Here is a 20,084-nt window from a genome sequence, read left to right as displayed (position 1 = left end):
GCTATCTTTATGACTCATTACACAACTATTTATTGCATGAATTTCAGGAGAGATGAAGACAAACAAAAGCCAGATCTATACAGGGAGGCTCCGAGCAGAAAAACAGAGGAACTTGAACCGAACTGGAGAAGTACTGATCATCCTCACAAAAACATCCAGCCAGACAGGAAGGCTTGATTTGGCTTTTACATGGCTACCTCTCCATCAGGCTGTGGCTCTCCCAAGTGGGGGCCTAGAACTGAGGCCTCCTAACCACCTGGAACTTGCAGGATGTGCAGACTGCAGAGATCCTGGAGCAGAGACTCCAGAGGAGTGCAGCCCACATTGCATCTGTGCTACAACCCACCAGGGCATTCTGATGCATGCTCAAGTGAGACCCACTGCTAGGTGTGGTGGTGCACACCTGTAATCCCAATACTTAGGAGGCTGCGGCAGGAACACTGTGAGTTTGTTCTACATAGCAAGACACACTATCTCAGAAAACCAAAAGGTCGAGGACCATAATTTAAGAAAAAGAAATGTGGGGATCACTCAGCAGCTGGAGAATGAACCAAATACAATTTCTAACTCAACTGTAGGGAGGCCTGAGGATGCCCCAGCCCCCAAGTGCTTCTGGTCCTGCCCCCCCCCCCCATATGCAATGGACAGTAGAGCTCAGTTCCTGCCACCCAGGGAGTCTCTGGCAAGCACAGAGTGCTCTGGGCTAAAGGGATCACAAAAATAAATCATTTCCTGCCTGGGAGACTCAAATGTGCACCTCTGGCTGCTTTCGGGGACAGAAAATGACCTGGGCCACGGACTCCTGCATCTTAAATTCTCACTCTAGCAGGAGACCTTTCCTGACCTCTTTAATTCCTATTTTCCCTTCTCTACTTCCTCCTGTCTCTTAGTTTCTCAGCCTTATCCCTTCAAGACCCCCTTTAAGAACTTTTCTTGGTTTACTGGCTGTGCACCTCCTGCCCACCCACCAGGACATGGATTTTGTCCCTTTGATTCCCCACTCCTCCCCAGTGTCTGGAAGACACCTTGGTACACAGTGTTTACAGATTACAGCTGAGCATTTCTAATCCCAAAATCTGAAACCCAGAATGCAAAACTTGGTGAGTGCCAACAGGACACCACAGGTGGAAAATTCCACACCTGACCCCACAGTCAAAACACAGGTGCAGGGCTGGGCTTAGTAATACACATCTATAGTTCCAGCTAGCTAGCAGATAGGAGGATGGCGACCCAAAGCCAATCACAGCAAAGATCTAAGAAAACAAAAGACAAAACAAATCTGGAAAACAAACAATAACAACAAAAACTAACAGATAGAAGGACTTGGAGGAGGTTGCGACATTTCCCATCCCCAGCATTTACTCAATCTAGCATATTCACGATCCAACTAATAACTAGTTGTTGACTGAAACGAAGAATGGTTTAGGAGATATCTCTGAGAAAGGGCCTCCCACTTCCCACCATCTCTCCACAATGTACGTACACTACACTGTCAGAGCAACGTGTCTCTAAGGGTCTTCACTTCCTGACCCGCATTTCTAGGGGCAAATTGGTGATCAGGGCAATCCCGCCACAGCTAGCTTTGAACTCTTCACCAGGTGAAGAGGGATGTTCCTGGCTACAACACTGGGCCAGTGCATTTCACCGAGTCCGTCTGACAGCCCTGTGGGCATGTGCCGATGGGAAAACTGAGGCCAACACAACAGACGTGAAAAAGCTGGAGTTCACACCCAGGAGTTCAGTGATGGAGCTGGGACCTAAACCTCAGCCCTGGTACCCTGGTAGTTCCAAATGCCTATGGATCCTTGCAGCCAGCCCTGGCCCCTGTTGCCAGGCCCCCCTCCAGGGGTCACCTGTGGGCTGTGGGGCTGCCAGACAATGCCTGGGCAGTGACTGTCTCCACCCATGGCTCCCTCAGAGCTGGAAGGAAACAATGCTCTGCTCTCCTCAATCAGGAAGCTCAAAGGGTTCAGCCTGACCTTCTCAGGCAGGTGAGAGATGACCAGGATGGCTATCCCACCCCTGTCCATCAGGGAGGAGCAGGGATGAGGGAGGCCCAAAAGGACCCAAAAGACAGACAGCCTGCTAACCGGGCAGAGCAAGGCCAGGCAGGAGTGCAAAGGGAATCCCTAGACTCTTCCCCTAAGGCGGAGTGAGTGTTGTTGGCCACTTTGCAGCGATGGGACCTGAGCGGGTGGTTAATATACCCGGTGCAAGGAGCCAGAGCCAGCCTGGGAACTCAATGTAGGCGCTGTGCTGTCCTCGGCATGTTGGTTTGATGAGTGCTTTACTGCCCCCTGCAACAGATCTGATTATTAATTATTCCTCTCCCACAGATGAAACTACTGGGGACTTGTCCAGGGTCACACAGGGACACAGAGGTGGGATTTGAACCCAGCTTAGTGTGATAGCTGAGCTCACACCTGGAGTGAGTTTTCTTTTGCTTCCCCACCTCCCTTTGGTCAGCCATGACAGAATGGATATGGGGAAGGAGTGGGAAGAGGTAGCGGGGCTGGGTGGTCCAGCTGTCTAGCCAGTACGTAAGGACACAGTGACTAGAACAGGAGTTATGGAGTCTGGGTTCAAATCCTGACTGCTACTTTCCAGCTATGGCTTTTCCTGGCTGAGACTTGAATGGTAATACTCCTTCAGAGAAGTGCCCTGAGGAGAGAAAGCAGGGAGATGCAAAGGCCCCTACAAACTCCAAGAGCCAGGAATCAGCAAACTACAGGACTAGGCTGGTTTTTCTACATCAGATTTTGCTGGAATAAGTTCATTGCTTTGTGCCTACTTTGTCTAGGAATGTTCCTGAGCTGAAGAGGCTCTGCTAAGAAGCTGCCATGCAGATTTCTCCACTAACAGGCTGCAAAACTTCAAATACTGACAGTGTGATTTGTGAGAGGACAGGCTTGCCAGCCCCTGTTTCTAGACAATTCCAGCATGGAGCGTCCACGTGTGCCGGCCCAGTGTTCTGTGTTCCCTACTATGTTCTGTCAGCGGGGATTATGACCCAGAATCACCCGACTCCCTCTGCACTGTCCCCCTCCCCTGCCCGAATGTTGAATGTCTAAAATGGACCAAAGGACTCTCTCAAAAGAAAGCAAACTCCCAGGCTCTCATCAGGTGCTGCACGTGCCTCGCTGACGGCAGGTGCTTCGGGAAGTCCCTTCCAAGTACAGCCACTTACTTGCAATTTTTACATTTGAGACCAAAAAGCATCCCCTTTCCACAGACCGTACACGTCTGAGACATCCAGTACTTGGTGGAAAACCTGTAGAAGAGAGACAGAAATGTTTCAAGGAGCAGAGGACAGCAATCAACCAATCTCTAGGAGGACGCCCTTGAGTACTGGAATCCAATCCTGCTTCCTCCAACATGGGTGACTCTCTTCCTCAAGTTGCTTAAACTGCTGGACCCTCCGTCCCTTCACCTGGATGGCCACAGTGTTGGCCTCATGGGTTGTCAGGAGGATTAAATGAAGTCATGCGTGCCTAGGGCTTTCCCCAGGGGCCTGGCACCAAGTTAGTATTGGACGGATTGGGTTATGAATATCTTACAAACTTGAGCATTTATAATAGATGGCCTATTTCATTCACTAGACAAAAACTGATGAGGGGTCTTCTACTCTGGGCCAAGTTTGGTTTCAGAATAGAGGAATGGAGCCCAACTATTGGAATGAAGGCGTCCCCCAAAAGGGAAAGCCTTTGACCATCAGCTCCCCTACCTCTCAAACTGCAAACACAGAGTTTAGCAATCTCCCAGGGAGCCCTATTACCAGTGTGGGTAGGAACCCATTTGATTAACTCCCAGACAAGGCTGCTGGGTGCCTTCTATCCCCAGATCCCATTGGGAGGAGGCAGCAGCAAGCCAAGCAAGGCTCCCAGGAAAAGGATTGAAGGTTGTCAGGTCACAGTTAATTTTAATTTTCAATTTGTGCCACCGTCGGCAGGAGTCGTATCTAATCTTCACCGCTTCCAGTGTCAAATGGGAAATGGGAAGTGATTACATAACTTGGAGGCAGAGAATTTTGAGGGAAAGGCAGCCTCCCTTGGCTGTACCATCATGGCAATCTGGGTCAATCCCTCTCCAAACAGAACAAGCGGGAGCCTGAAGACTCCACATCTAAGCAAATATAGTGGTACGCTGAGCAGAGCCCCCAGTTCTGGACTTGCTGAGCCCCCTGAGCAGGGCCAAGGAGTATAACAAGAGTCTGTTCTGTGGAAGGCAGCAGCTCTTGGGAATGGCACGGGCAGCTATTCTCCCAGCATCCAGAAGAGCGGGGATAGAGCACAAGTGTACGTGGTGGGGGTGGGGGTGGGATAAGGGGGGGAATTCCCTGTCCAACCCTGGCCTGTCCCCAGGGTCAGCTCTCTCCTTGGCTCTGACTGAAGTGACTGCTGAGAGAGAATGGGATTTTAATTTGGTTTCTTCACCAAGGCTCGGCTGAGTACCCATCTCTAGCCCCTGACATGAAGCCCAAGGAGAAACACAGAGTGACTAAAGATGAAGAGACCACCTCTACGAACCCAGTCCCAAGTCTCAGATGACCGGGTTGCTCCCTCTTAGCTCTGCATAAATACAGAAACTGAGGCACTACCAGGTTCCAATGACAGGATGAGAAAGCCTGGGGGTGACCTCCATCTAAGAAATGGCCTTAAGCTAGGATATAGATGGCAGGGGTGGGGCCAATTCAGGGATGAAGATAAATCAGGGCCAATCCTGGGGTGTGGCTGAGGCAGAGATGAAACTAAGCCAGGGGTGTGGCCAAGTTAGAAACACAGCAGACTCAGGGATGTAGACAATTCAGGAGCATGGCCAGTCCAGGAGCAAAGCTCAATAGGGGGTGTGGCTAATTCAGGGGTGTGGCTGAGACAGAATGTGGCCAATCCAGAGGCCAAGCTCAATCGGGCATGTAGACAATTCAGGGTTGCGGCCAATCCTGAAGCAGAGCTCAATCAGGAGTGTGGGCAGTCCAGGGGTGTGGCTAAGCCAGGGGCGTGGCCGACGCTGGGTGCTGTGGCAGCCTCACAGTGAAGACCTCGTGTTTGCTCCGCCTCTCTGCAGCTCACAGCCTGACCACCGGCATCTATCACATATTTCTCACAGCTTCCTCCAATTTTTCTCATTTGAGGTTTGACAACTATCCTGTCAACATACTTCTTTCAAAAGCCGCTGACAAGATGCCACTCCAGTGAGGGTGACCTCCAGCTGTGGCTATGTCTCCACCCCTGGTGTGTCCCTCCCCCAGTTGGGATCCCTGGGGACCGTCACAGTGTGTTGGCTGAGTTTCCTCTAGGTGGACGGCTTTCTGGAGACACAGGCCTTCCATCCTGCTCAGTGTTGCAACACTGACACAGAAACACCTAGAGGAAAGAATCCATGCATGGGACCATCAGCTGGCTCACAGAGGCCCCACAGCATGGAACGCCCTCAGCTGTCTGGCTGAGCCCATTGTGTTCCCCCCCCGCCCCCCGCCAAGGCCTCAGTTTCCTTCTTATCTATCAAATGAGGGTGATCATATTCAACCCAAAGAGATCGTAAGGCAATGGGGCAAACCACAGACAGTCAGATGTGGGGAAGGGTACTAAGCAACTTGTTATAAGGGCAGACTAGTAGTAGCTAAAACCCACTCCCAACAAAGGCAGGTATAACCCTGGGGAAGTTATCCTATCACCCTGCCAGCAGCAGCCCCAGCCTGCCTCCACCTCAGGAGAGAATAAGCACCAGGGTCCAGCCCACAACCTTGTATTTCCTGGGTAAGAATTACCCAAAATTAGGACCTAAAGCAACAGCATTTACTGTTCATTTACTATGTGCCTGTGAGAAGCAGTGTGTGTGTGTGTGTGTGTGTGTGTGTGTGTGTGTGTGTGTGTGTGTGTGTGTGTGTGTGTGTGTGTGTGTGTGTGTGTGTGTGTGTGTGTGTGTGTGTGTGTGTGTGTGTGTGTGTGTGTGTGTGTGTGTGTGTGTGTGTGTGTGTGTGTGTGTGTGTACTCACTTAACTTTCATAACCATCCTGGAGGTAAGAAGACTTGATGAAAAAGAGAAAGCAAACAACTTTCTCAAGGTTTCAAAGCTTTTTCACTCTGAATTTGGTCTTTTGTAGCTTTTTTTTCTTCCCCAGGGCTGAGGACCGAACTCAGGGTCTTGCGCGCGCCAGGCGGGCTAAACCCTGAGCCCCCTTCACTCTGAATTTGGAACATAGGCAGTGACTCCAAAGCCTGGTGGCTTTGACGAAAGGCAAGCTTGTGAGAGGCGTTGGTCTCAGACCTCTAGTTACCATGGTAATGAAGGACCTGGGACCAAATATTCTGTCCTACCTCGCCCACCCATGCCCGGGGTTTACAGGTGCACACAGGCAGCCTACCTGTGTTTGATGGAGTTGCCCAGGTCTCTGCGGGGAATCTGCGGGGACCAGCGCGGCACTGACAGTGTGTCTACAGAGAGAGAAGAGTGGAGGAGAAAGGCTTGTTACACCGTGGTAGGGGGCTGCCAGGCTCTGGCCGAGCCTGGGAAGAAAAGGAATGATGGCCAGACACCTTCACCTGCTGAAGGCACCAGCAGCAGAATACTGTTACCTCCACAACTGCAAGGCTCCCTGGGCAGTACAGCCAGAAGATGCCTTATGAGAAACCAGCTGTAGAATGAATAGAATCAGCCATCACTTCCATTTATGGAGGATGTAGCAGGTGCCACGCATGTGCCCATGAGTCACAGGAACCGCAGTCACACAGTGCAGCCTACATCCTCAAAACCACCACAGGAACGAAGTTGCCAGCTCCCCCACTGCACGGATGGGGATACTGAGCTTGGGAGAGGGCAAGTCCCTTGCTCAAGGCCTTGTCTAGCAGAGGCCACACAGCAGCAGCACATCCTGACTAGAGGGACTTCACAGCCTGCATCCTGGTGAAGTTGTGTGTAGCCATTACCAATGCCCACAAGGCCAGCCCAGTCTCATTTCTGCCAGACAGTTGTGCAACTCATGAAATTAACTCTTTAACATTTTATAGAGAATCCACTGAAGTGCTTATTTCAAAAGTGAACTCTAAGCCAGGCATGGTAGGTGATACACACCTATAATCCCAGCACTAGGAAGAGGCGAAGACAGGAGGACTGAGAGTTCAAAGCCAGCCTGGGCCTCGTCTTTAAAGCAAAGCAAAACAAAACAAAATGAAACATTAAAAAAATCCTCCAAAACACAGAAAACTGTATTACTCTATCCCATTTTCTATTGGCTGTAGTTAAATACTGTTAGCTAACTTCTTTTAGTATGTGCCATTTAATGTCATACCAGAATAGTGGACAGATGAATGGATGGATGATGGGTGGATGGATGGAAAGACGGATGAATGGGTGAGTGGATGCACAGATAATGAATGGGTGGATGGATGGATGGAGAATGGGTAATGAATGGGTGGATAGATGCGTAAGTGGATGGATAATTGGTGGATGGATGGATAGATGGATGATAGATAGCTGAGTGGGTAGATGGACAGATAGGTAGATGAAAATGGGCGGATAGATGGAATGACAAATGAGTGACAAAGGAGGAATAAACCATGCAGCCTTCACAACAGGCGTCTCCCTATGTGCTCATTTCTTGCACGTTCAGTCTGAATCCCAGTGGGCTGCACTGTCACTCAGGTCCGTCGGTGGGTTCAAGGTCTTGCGCAGACCCTGGCTCCAGCCCCAGCTTCTCTCACTGTCTGGCCATCTGCACCAGCCTCTCCTCAGCCCCCGAGGCCACCGAGGTGAGATGAGAACAGAAATGAACTCCTAAGCCGCCTGTGAACTCGGGAGCTGAGCGGGGGATGGGACTCTCTTCCCAGCAGATGGATGGTGTGGTCTTGTTTCAGGGTTGCAGATGCCCCTCGTTTTTCACAGCTATTGTTATGGAACAGAGCAGGGAGGGAGGGAGCCGGCATGTCAGGACCCATCAGGAGCATTTAACCCCAGTCTACTCATTCTCTCTTCTGTCTGGTGACACTGTCGCCAGCCATCTGAAAGCTGTTTCCCGAGACCCCAGTGGTGCCCCTGGAAAGCGGGAAACCTTTCTAAGACAGCTAATGATTCTCGGAGCCCAAAAGGGCAGAGAAAACTCAAGAAACAGACAGCATGACATATCAATCACCATCACAGCCTGTGGAATTTCCTCTAGCTTAACTGAAAAACAAAACTCATCAAAGCCCACTTCCCCCCATGTTTCAGTTTCTGAGAGTGACAACAACAAAAAAAAGACAAGAGAGAAAAACAATTCAAATATATTCTTGTTCTAATTCCTGCCTCCTCAAGGAGCTGATGCAGGAGGTAGAGCAAAGACTCACCTGTGACTGCCACTCCCATGCCGGGAAGGCGCAGCCTTCACATGAAACTTCAGCAAACCAGAGGCACAGCCCGGAGCTGGTGGCTCACGCCTGTAATGCTACTCAGGAGGCTGAGACCTGAGGATCATGGTTCAAAGCCAACCCGGGTAGGAAGGTCCATGAGACTCTTATCTCCAATCAACAACCAGAAAACCAGAAGTGGCGCTGTGGCTCAAGTGGCAGAGTGCTCACCTTGAGCTGAAGAGCTGAGGGACAGCGCCCAGGCCCAGAGTTCAAGTCCACAACTGACAAAAAAAGAAAAAAGAAGGAAAAGACCACCAGAGGCACCAAATGCCTCTTGTCTCATGAGCCACTAATACTGCCTGACTAGGATGCTGTGTTGAGAAGGATGCTGAGGCTCCCCAGGAAAGCACATCAAGACCCATTAGTAATGTCTGCTGAGTGAAGACCCAGGTAACACAGCAACAAATCTGCCTACCTTTGCAGAAGCAAGGGCTACATTCCACCTTTGCACCCCCACCTCACAGCACAGTGCCTAGAGCCAAGTGTACACATAGTGTGCATGCATGCAAAACCCAGGACTATTGTCATAGAAACAGAGTATACTGCTCCCTCCATATGAGCACGGTGCCATGCTGTGCCTGGAAATTCTGCCCATGGGAAGCACTAAAAGTGCTACCATTTGTCTCAGGCACGAAGGGAGACAATATTTCAGACAGGTGCAGCGATCTAATCAAGGTCATAGACAGCCAAGTACCATTGCCCCAGCCTCCCAGAGGCCTCAAGGCTCTCAACTAGAGGAACATTGCTTCCTTACTTGGCAATGTCTGGGGGATATCTTGGGGTATTGCACTGTGCGGGGGGGGGGTATCCTAGAATCTAGTGGGAGATGGCCAGAGAGGCTGGTTCAATATCCTGAAATACACAGACATACCCCCTCCTCCCACCCTCAAATGGCTCAAAATGTCAGCCAAGACTGAAAATTCCTAATTCTCAGCCAGGCACTGACGGCTCACACCTGTCATCCTGGTTACTCAGGAGGCTAAGATCTAAGGGTCATGGTTTGAAGCAAGCCTAAGCAAGAAAGTCTGTGAGACACTTAGCTCCAATCAACTACCAAAGATACAGAAGTGGAGCTGTGATTCAAGCGGTACAGCACCAGCCTTGAGTAAAAATGCTCAAGGACAACCCCCAGGTCCTGAGTTCAAGTTCCAGAAGTGGCACAAAAATTTTTAAAAATAAGGAAAAGAATTCCTGATTCTCTAACTAACTCCTCCCTAAGCACCATCATGACCACTCACCAAAACAATCACCAACACCAAACAGCAGCTGGAGCTGCAGAGGTCTGAGAGCACAGAATAGACCCTTCAGACAGGGTGCACACGTCCCGGATTCTATTCTCAAGGGCAGCGCCCTTCCAGAAGAGCACACAAGATCAAGCAGGGTGGTTTGATCTCCCTTCCCAGTGGCTTCTGTCAGCTACATCACACATCAAGTATGGTCTCCCAGCCTCAAGTCCTCAGAGCTCTACGTGGGCGTGCAGACTTGAACATGAGCAGCCTTGCTTTACTTTCTTTGGGTTTCAAACAATTTACTCCTGGAAGCCTTAAGAGCAAAGAGAACCTATTGGAAAGGAGAACAGAGAGGTAATCCATGAGAATCGAGGCCTTCTCTTAGCAGAGAAGGAGAATCACATTTCCAGCAATTTAACCAATCCTGAGACTGCTGTTAAACAATCAAAGCACTTATTAAAATGTTTCTGTGCCCACACAGAAGCCCTTTTCTCTCCCTCATTTTCTGATAAGAAGTCCTGCAGACATGGACACAGGATGCTGCACATCCCAGCTGCCTGTGGGCTTGGGGGGAGAGTCACAGACATTTCTTCTTAAATATTTTCATTTCCTGTGCCTAGAATGATAAAGCAATGGATGCAGGAAGGTTTCTTCTTCTTTTGCATGAGTCTACAGATGTCTCTGCCCTCTCAAAAATGAATACTTCGCAACAGAAGGGGAATAACCTAGCAGCCTGGCCTTGGTAATCACCGTGGTAGTCAGAAAGACACACAGAACTCCTACCAGAAGAAACCAGTGTTAAACAAACCTAGCAGCCTGGCCTTGGTAACCACCTTGGTAGTCAGAAAGACACACAGAACTCCTAACAGAAGAAACCAGTGTTAAACAAACCAAGTGTCCATACGATGTTAAGCTTTATAATGAAAATCTCAGACTCTGTCTTGCTGAGTCTAAAGTCAGGCTAATAAAGAGGTGGGCACTGGGCACACAGAAGTGTGAACACAAAGACATCAGGTAAAACTTGGTGATAAGGAACTGAAGGCAGGGGAAGAGAAAGAAATGGAGAAGATCTGGGTTACCAGTGGCTCATGCTTGTCTACCTTAGCTACTACATGGGAGGCTAGAAATGGGAGGAACGTGATTTGAGGCTAACTTGCACAGAAAACTTCATGAGATTGCCCTCTCAACTGTTATCTTGGCATAGTGGTGCATACTTGTCATCCCAGCTGGGACAGGAAACCACAAATAGGTGGATGAGAGTCAAGGAACACACACACGCACGCGCACACGCACACCACACATACACACACACACACACACACACACACACACATACTTAGAGGTGTAGACTGTAAGTAGAGCAACAGTTCTGCAAAACACTCAGTTCAAACCCCAGCTGCAAAACAAAAAGAAGAAGAAAAGTGGGAAGAAGAAAAATAATCACAGATCTGTTTTATGTTCGGTCTTACCCTATCCTAAACATTATTTCAAACCAAGCCAGTCCAATAGCATTATGTGACATATTAATTCATCTCCCAATCTGACGGAGTGCCAGCCATTATCATTCGCCCTCACTTCAACCACAGAAAGTCAAGAAGTTAGACCATTTGTTGAAAGCGAGTAAAAGCCAGGACTTGAATTCTGAATTCAGGTCACAAAACCCGGTCCAATAAACAACAGCCAGTCTGTCTGTGTGGTTTTGAGCCACTAGGTTTGTGGTCTTTTGTTGGAAGAGCTGGAAGAAACTATCTGGCCCCTGTGTTGTGCCAGACATGGTTTTAGGAACTGAACAGGTGACAGGAAAATATCACCACGTTTTGAGTTTAGAGTCTAGCAGGAGAATCAGAAAGTAAATGAGCCAACAAACGCCAGCCTTTTAGGAAAAGGAAACAGTACAGATGTGGGGGTCCTAAGGCAACAGAGACTTTGACCATGAGTTTTAGACCAGAGGCCAGATGTTGTGCTGGACCTTATGAATGTAAGAGCTCCCTCTGGTGGCTGAGGGGAGTCAACCCAGCAGGGTAATGGAGAAACAGACTGGAGCCTCCCCAACCAGGCCACTTTCCACCTCCCACCTCTACCCTGGCCCAGACTTCTCCAGCTGTCACAATCCCACAGCAGCCCCCAATTAAAACTCCAAATCCTTCACTCCACACTCACTGGAAAAGCAAAGGCAGGGCTAGTTGATGCCATATATGTGTCCTTTTCATGACATCAAAACATGTTTCCTCTCTCTGATGTAAAGGAGAATTTTTTTTTTAAATTGGAGTATATGCTAGGGCCCAGGCTGGTCTTGGGGGACAATTCCTTAGACATTTCCAAGCCCCAGGAGAGGGGAAAAAAAGAGGTAACCATGAGAAGATGGCAAGAAAGAGTTTTTTTGAAATAATTTTAATTTGTTTACTGTGGAGACTCAATCAGGACCGAGAGATTGTTGGGAAAGGGTCTCTCCCCAGCTAATTCAGAATCTACTCAGGGGATAAAATGTGGTGTTGAGTGGATAAATGAATGATGAATAAATTAACATACCAATGAAGAAATAAGTTCTGACCAGAACTATTAAGTTCCTTGCTAAACTAGAAACTTACAGGCTGTGCATCATGTTACATATCTGTAATCCCAACTAGTCAGCAGGCGAAGGTAAGGAAGATCTAGACTGAGACTAGATCAGGTAAAGGGCTCAGTGAGGCCTAAGTAACAAATGAACAAATAAAACAAGAGCCTTTCCTGCCTGGCCTGTGGGGTCTTAGGGATACTCCGTGTGGGACTTGGAGCAAAGCCAACAGATAACCTCCCCCCCCAGGCCCACCCCTCCTCCGCCAGATACTCTCCCAGGTGGGGGAAGGACAGACCCATCGCCTCTATTTCACTGATCTGAGCTGTGAACATTCTCGGCTGAGCGACAGGACCTCGAGCTCCAGGCTCGTCGTGCAGGGACACGGGAAATGGTAGTGTCTGCTCCTGGGCTAAATGAGAATTGAAGGGACGCCACGGGCAGAGCATCCGGCCCTTGCGGGCCCAGGAGCAGCACCTGGCTCCCCTCACCATGCGCACCCACCGTGCGGAGGCGCCTTGTAGCAGCAGTTCTTCATTAAATCCACGCAACTTTGGGGGGTTGGCACCCCAGTTTACAAAGCACACAATAGGACAACTAAATAGTTACCTAGCTAGTATCTGCCAGACTTGCAAGTCCATCCTAGTATCTTATAAAACTCTGGGCTGGCTTCCAAGCCCCGTGTGGGGACCCCCTTTTGAGACAAATACAAAGATAATTTGCAAAACCAAGCCTTCCTGGAAGAAGAGAGATTGAGAAGCTGTTAGTGGCCATCTCCAAGGCAGAAAGCTCCTTGGATGTAAGAGCCAGCCACCTACTCCTCCGGTGTTTCCATGGAGATAACGGCCTCTGAGCACACAGCACTATCACCTTCAGCAGGAAGCACTTACTGGGCGCCTACTGTATGCCATGACCTACACTGTGGGATTTAAATGAACTATTCCTTTTCATCTCCACAGCCCTGTGCAAGGCAGTCAAACTGGAGTCTGAGCTAGGCCAGTGGAGCCCCAAAGCTTATCCCCAGAGATACCCTAAGCTCCACACTGTCCTTAAGCTTCCAGCCGAGGGACGTGAGGGACTCTGTACGAGCTCAGCTTAGCTGTGGTCATATCAACTAGCGATTCTCGGAGCCCCAAAGATACTCAAAACTAATAATACTTGTACGGCTCAACGTTTGAGGGCCATGAGCCGGTCACTAGCTAAAATCCCACTGATTTAGCCAACACACCGAACTTAGCATCGACTGAAGGCACTCACCACATGATTCATGCCGCAGCCAAGAAATCTGTTTGCTTTAATATCCAACTCAAATATACCCAGCCCGGAAGTGTTTTAATTACAGGCTGCCTCTAAAGGTCACAGCCCTACGATGGCTTAGGGTCAAAAATCAAGTTTCTTTGTGGATTTGGGCATAACTTTCTTCCAGAGACCTCAAGTGTACACATCGTCACCCAGGGCCTTGGGTGGCCAAAGCAACAGATGGATCTGAAGCCATACCATGAGCCATTGGTCTGGGAGGGGGAGCACTGCGGGGGGAGGGGGAGGAGGCCAGTCAGTGTACGTGTGGGGCTTGGCTGTGAGTGTGGCCTGCCTGTGGGAGGCAGGGCAGCCTCCACTTCCCAGTAGACAGTGCTTCCGGGCCCCCGGTGCAGCGTGGGAGAGAGCGTGAGACGTGAAGTCGCAGCTCTGTGACAAATATAACCTCTGCCACTTAGGAACTGTGCGGGCCTCGGCCATCTTGACTTCCCTAAGCTTCACTTTGGTCCTCTTCAAAAAGGGGATTGTGATCTCTCCCGCCTTAGGAGAGAGGCGATCTCATGAGGACAGGGCTCTGTGGGGGGCCTGATGGAGCCTTGTGATTATTGGTTTTGTTGTTGTCATCATTAGTCTGCCTCTAGAATTAACACGCCAGTTAGCACACTGCTCAGCTCTCCATGGACTGTGATTTAGAGCAGAGGTTGGCAAACTTGACCCTGGGGTCAAATGCAGGCCGCCCTCGGGTTCAGTAAACACAGCTTGATTGGCATACGTGCTCCCCCTGCCCCCCCCCCCACTTTGCTCAGCAATACCGTCCGTGCCTCTCACTGTGAGAGCAGCTTGAGTATTGTGACAGAGACGATCTGCTCATAAAATAATAATTACCTGCTCCTTTACAGAGAAACCATGCTAATGTCTAATTTAGAGTCGGGAAACTTGTTTTATTTGGCTAATTGGCAGAAAGATTTTTCCCCCCTTCTGTGAAGTCAGAAGACCTGGTTCAAGACCCACCTTGACCACTTTACCTGTTGAGAATTCTTTGGACAAATGACCCGCAGCCTTCAATCCAAACTATGTAGGAGCACTTCATATCACCCCTCTGTTCACACAGTCTTAGTACCCTCTGACTGAGTCCTAGCACTTTCCTCCCAAAGGATGTTGCTGTTTGATTTCCATTTTGCAGAAGACAGCTGCCAGGCAAGGGAGGGTTTGAAGGATGCTCAGTGACAATGCTATCCCCTTTGCTGTCTCTAGAATATTCCAGGAGGCCATGCCCCTGTGGCAGGCCATGCTAAAAAGTCATATCAACTCCTAGGGCAGAGGAAGAGGAAAATGAACTCTCACTGCTTCTGCTTGAGTTTATTACTGTGATTTGATAAAGTGTTGTTACTTTATCAAAGCGGAGAGCGATCTGAAAGATATGTGAACAACTGGAGGGAGGTGGCGGTCATGGCTGAAGGAGTAGAGGACCTGTTCTTCTGGGAATGTTTCTAGTAGAAGATGGGTGGGCAGGGAGGGCACTGAGCAAATGCCAGGTGAGAGAAGGGCCAGGAATGTGCAGAGGCAGTGAGAAAAGCTTACAGGAGAGCCATCTCCTGGGTTCCCTGGTCTCACTCCGATTAGAAGATAAACCAGACAACTTCGGGATCTAGTGGAGAAAAAAGAAAACGCACTGATTCTAATATTCCCCATTCAAAATCATTGCTCCCTTTGAAAAAGACCCTCACCACCTGGCCTCTGAGCCCAGGCTGGTACCTGCCCAGTGGGAGCCCCCTTTTATCATAAATCAAACCCGGGGATGGGGAGAGCATCCTTCCTCTCCTGGCGAGCAACGTGGACCCAGAGTCATCACCTGTGATTTATTTCACCCTTTCGGTAGGCATCAAATAAATTCCATCACCAGGAAAGAAAGAGAAGCGGCTGTGGTATTCAATTACATTTTATCATCTGCTCATCGCTGAATTTATTCAAGCGTATCAAGAATTTTTAACCCTGCCACCAAACAATGGGAGACCGGTGTCACAGGGGTGTTTGTGCTCCTTGCAGGGTGATGGATGGCCAATCCAAGGTCTCTGCAGTAGGAAGGGGGATACACGCAGGAAATGGGGGGGGTGCTGTGGTGGCTGAGGCGGTGGGAGATGTAAAAGCGTAAACTATGAGATGACCCCCTCCCCACCCCCGGCCTGGAGAGGGGAGTACCATGCTGAGGCAGGCAGAGTAGGAAATGGCCTTTCTTCCCTCACCTTCCTATCCCTGGCCCAAAGCAGCAGCAGCCCACCTTCCCCTTGCTACCCTTTCACTGCTGAGCCCTGAGAACAGGAAAGGAAAGCCCCGAAATGCCAAATGCATTTTACATAATGAGATAATAAATTGGAAACACATCATCAAAGGGGAAATCACTTGTTAGCCATCTAGAGATGCAGAGGAGTTGTTAGGACAATGAGGCTGCCTGGGTCTGTCTGGAGATGGCCTCGGGCACTTGGGGAAAAGCAGGGGCCTTGCTAAGGGGCTGTTGGTGGCATCATGGGAGGGAGAGGGGGAGAGGAGGAAAGGGAAAAAGGGAAGGTCTCTCCAGTTCAGAATATAGATCTAAACTTGGAATATTACACACCAAGTCTTCCATCACAGCATCACATCAGTATCACGTCTACTTGCACAGCCAGCCAAGGGGCAGGCAGTGAGGAAGAAAGCGCCAGTCCCAGGCCTGAGAGGCAGACACACCCCATGCATCTGTGAGGGTGAGTGACAGTCGCCCACCAGGATTCACATGGCCACCCCTCCAGGCCTCCAGGCCACCCCGGGGGGAGGCCTGTGTTGATCCCATTTGCAGATGAACACACTGGAGTTCGTAGCTTCAGTCAACTAACAGTGATCACAGTTGGTGGTTTCCCCAAACCATCAGCACACTGGAACCACTGGAAGCCTGGTGGTGACTTAATTCAGACATCAGCAAATTATAGATCCGCAGCTTGTTTTATGAATAAAGTTTTATTGACTCATGGCCACACGCATTTGTCTATGACTGCAGAGCTGAGCAATCATAACACAGACCATTTGATGCATAAGGCTGAAAATAATTACCACCTGGCCCTTTAATCTAGTGTGCTGACCTCTGACTTTGTCCTGCAGATGTCCCTGAGATTCTGAATTTGGGGACCCCTGGCCAAGTGTTCAAGATTCATTAGCCCCTGAAGCAACGCCACCTATCATGTTCACCTATTTCCTCAAGAAGTAGGGCCAGACCTCTACCCGTTGCCTGGATAGATGAATACCAATCCATCAGTGAAAAAGGTACTGATTCTATTTTGTAAATGGTGAAACTGAGGCCCAGTAGCTCCCTAAGGACAATGGTCTTTCTGACATGGATGCCGATTCCTGGCTTGGGTTTCCATGACAGTAAATCCCTCTTTTTGAGCACTGTGTTCTGTGATCTGGCTGTGAGCTTCTGAAAGCAGGAGAGACTAGAGTAGAGCTGAGCAGGAGCTGGCTTGACCATCTCCTGGGAACACTCCAGGCCTGGAGCAGGAGGAAGAGAAGCGGCCCTGAGACCTGGCCAAGCCCAGGGCCCAGCTGGCAAGCACAGAACCACCTCAGACCCTGTGTCCTTGACCCAAAGGAAAATGCTCACTGGGAAACCTGGCCTGGCTCCAGTTTAAAAGAGGACAAAACAAGAGTTGACAGACAGAAGCCCACAGCTGCCATCCGCAAACACCAGCCCTGCGCCCCATCCATTTCAATTGTAAATAATCTCACATGGAAATAAACCAGCAGAAAGCACAGTGGCATGCATGGGGGCAGGCACAATGGAGACTGTGAGACACAGAGACCACTGCGAGGGTTCGCTATTCAGACCCAGAAAGGGCTGGCCTGTGGCTTGCATATTCCAGGGTCAGGGCTACTCATGGTGGCCACAAAGCCCCCTTTTCTCCTAAGAGACAAAGCATGCATACATGGAATTCATTTCTAATCCAGTTCTTTGTAAGATGGAGGAGGGATGAAATCCATCTTGCAGAGTGTCTTGGCCAGCACATAGTAGGTCCTCAATACAAAGCAGCAGCCCACAGACACACACCAGAGCAACTTAGGTGTCTATTCCACAGCTTTCCTGAACAACTCCTCTCTCTGGCCAAAACATGGGCAGAACCTTTGGGAAAACAGCCATGGCTCTGTAGAGACACAGCCGTGAGCTATGGGAAGAATGGCACAGTCCAAGTTCCTCTGGCCATTTGTCCCCCTCCTGTCAGGCCGTCCTCAGTGCGTGCCCACAGCCCTTGCTTGCTGCTGGGAAGGATGGCTCTTCAGCTCTCCACACGATCCATCATCAATTACTTACATTTTTATTGCCTTGAACTGAATTTATAGATCTTAAACTCAGAGCCATTCGAAGCTGTCTGAGCTGAAAATTCTCCCCCAGTGGAAATGTGGGGTTTTTAAATTTAGGCAGCCACCTTGTCATTAATGTTCAGTGGAAGTTAATTGTGCATAGAACAAGGGATGGCTGAGAGCTTTGCCCACCCCGACTCATTGCTCATTACTGCTTGAGCGAGCTTCGCCGGGGACAAAGCCATCTGAGATGGCTATAAAAGACCGGGATCAGATCTTAAGGACCCAAGACGTCGGGCCCTGTTGGATCAGCCCTCGGTGACTGAACGCTCCATCCCACGTGGTGTCATACTGTCTGTACTCTGCAGACACCGGGAAGACAGCCCTGTGATGGATCGTTTTCCAAGGTCAAAGCCACGCGTCTGTTTTCCAAAGAGTTGTCTTTCTTTGAGCATCTCTAAGTGGGGCCAGGATGTCTGCTGAGATTATGGGGTTGTGATGAGTGCTGGTTGCAGCCTTTCAAGCGAGGTCACTGCCGCCGGAGCCTTGCTACATGTTGATCAGTGGGAGGTGCTTGAATCTATCCAGCACAGTATCTGGCCTCTCCGAGGGTCATGTGCATGGGCGATCTCTAGGTAACTCTAATTGCTGATGGAAACTGGAATCAAGAGTGCTGTCCCATCCATACACCTGCCTCTCTAGACCTTCCATGGCTCTCCTGGCTCTACAGCAGTGGGTTTCAAACATGTAGAATCCTTTCACACACCCTTCCATGAAGTCGTAGGCTTCAGGATGGGGACCAAGGAAAAAAGTGCTTGTTCTATCACGTTCCTGATGGTCAATGTGGCTGGTCTTGGGCTAGAGACCCAAGATTGCCAATCAGAACTTCCTGGTGTCAGCAGTAGTGACACGGAGGACCAGGGCATTCTCCACAAGGGGTTGTCCTGGGCCCTATAGGATGCCAAGCAGAGCCTCTGGCCTCCACCCACGAGGGGCCAGCAGCAGCCTGCTCCCTGAGCTGTGACAAAGAAGACTGATCCACACATTGCCAATAACCACATTGTAGGAGGTCAAAGGTAACAAAACTGTGTCAGGAGCCGGTGGCTTACACCTGTAATCCTAGCAACTCAGGACACTGAGATCTGAGGATTTCAGTTTGAATCCATCCTGGCCAGATAGGTCTGTGAGACACATCTCCAATGCGCTGGTAAAAAGACAAGCAGGAGCCCAAGGCCTGAACTTGAGTCCCTGAACTGGCACAAAAGTAAGAAATAGATACTAAAACTTGTAACACAGGAAGTTAATAAACGGTACCACAAACATCTTGAGGCGCGTGATGCAAGTCCCAACACTGATTGAGGATGTGGGGGTCAAGGATGGAGAGCCACTGAAGGAAATGTGGGATAAGGAAGTACCACACTGTCACTCCTCCAGGTCCCCACGGGGCCAACCAGCTCCACACCCCACAAGCCAAATGGCTCCTTGCCCTCTTAACATCTCTCACTTCTTGGAGGAGTCGCCGCTCCCCAGGTAGAGAGGCTGAGCCCTGCAACCGAGCTAGCCACGCCCTGGATCCTGCCAGGAAATGGGTCTGAGCCAGCAAAGGCACTCAAGGCCATGCTCAAAGAGCATCTGATTGCAACTCTCAAAGAGAAAACATAAATCCACAAAGCAGTGCAGGTTGCCGATTCTCCAACTCAGCAAACTTAATTCTAAAGGGCAATCGTTCCTGGTGTTTGTTTTTTGCTTTCTCCCAAAAAGGCACAAGATTGATAGTCAGTGGAGAAAGAAAGAGGTGTCCGATCGGGGCCTGGCAGATGGGTGATGGATGGGGTGATGGCTGCATGATAGATGGGGTGTGAGTGCAATCAGGGCTGTTTGCAGACTCTGCTGTGACACCTGCCTCTATTCTCCTCCGTGGGGTTGGGCTCTGATCTCAGCCCTGGACCACACCCTTCGCCGCCTTTACCTGGCACTCCATTCCTGATGGGAGAAACAGCACCTAATGATGGATGTGCTCAGTATGCTCATTCAATGCTTCTGTATCAAGCAAAGGCAGATTGATGAGCTGTGGAGGAGACGCATTCAAGGCCTGATCTATGCCTTTCACCTTGCAGCCGACAGCCCGGCCTCCCAGCACACAGCAGTGTCTTTACACTGTCAATAGGACCTTGATTCTATAAAGGATAAAAGACGTGTTCGTGGGTGAATGTATACAGCCAGCTCAGGATTTTCTGAGCCCCACTCAAAGCCCCCAGGTGACATTTTTGTGGGGGGGGGTTTGCATCTGCTAGCTTCTTTTCAGCCCTATCAGCCCAGGGTGAGAACAGGCAAAAG

General features: G+C 49.9%; 1 protein-coding gene across 4 annotated transcripts in view; it reads right to left on the bottom strand.

Annotated features, from left to right (window-relative positions):
* Nucleotides 1–20,084, bottom strand: part of LOC138837702 (kinase suppressor of Ras 2) — a 200,459-nt gene that overhangs the window by 69,415 nt on the left and 110,960 nt on the right. For all 4 annotated transcript variants that reach the window (XM_070036646.1, XM_070036644.1, XM_070036645.1 and 1 more), the window contains exons 6-7: nucleotides 6,365–6,434; nucleotides 3,188–3,271 (exon numbers count right to left, since the gene is read on the bottom strand). In XM_070036646.1, the coding sequence (XP_069892747.1) occupies nucleotides 3,188–3,271; nucleotides 6,365–6,434 (154 nt within the window). The remainder of the gene's footprint in view (nucleotides 1–3,187; nucleotides 3,272–6,364; nucleotides 6,435–20,084) is intronic.

Source organism: Dipodomys merriami, unplaced genomic scaffold (assembly GCF_024711535.1).
Source record: "Dipodomys merriami isolate MVZ:Mamm:240054 unplaced genomic scaffold, mDipMer1.0.p SCAF_274, whole genome shotgun sequence".
Classification (NCBI taxonomy): Eukaryota; Metazoa; Chordata; class Mammalia; order Rodentia; family Heteromyidae; genus Dipodomys; species Dipodomys merriami.
Note: the sequence above shows the minus strand (reverse complement) of the source record. Positions and strands in the feature narration are given on the sequence as shown.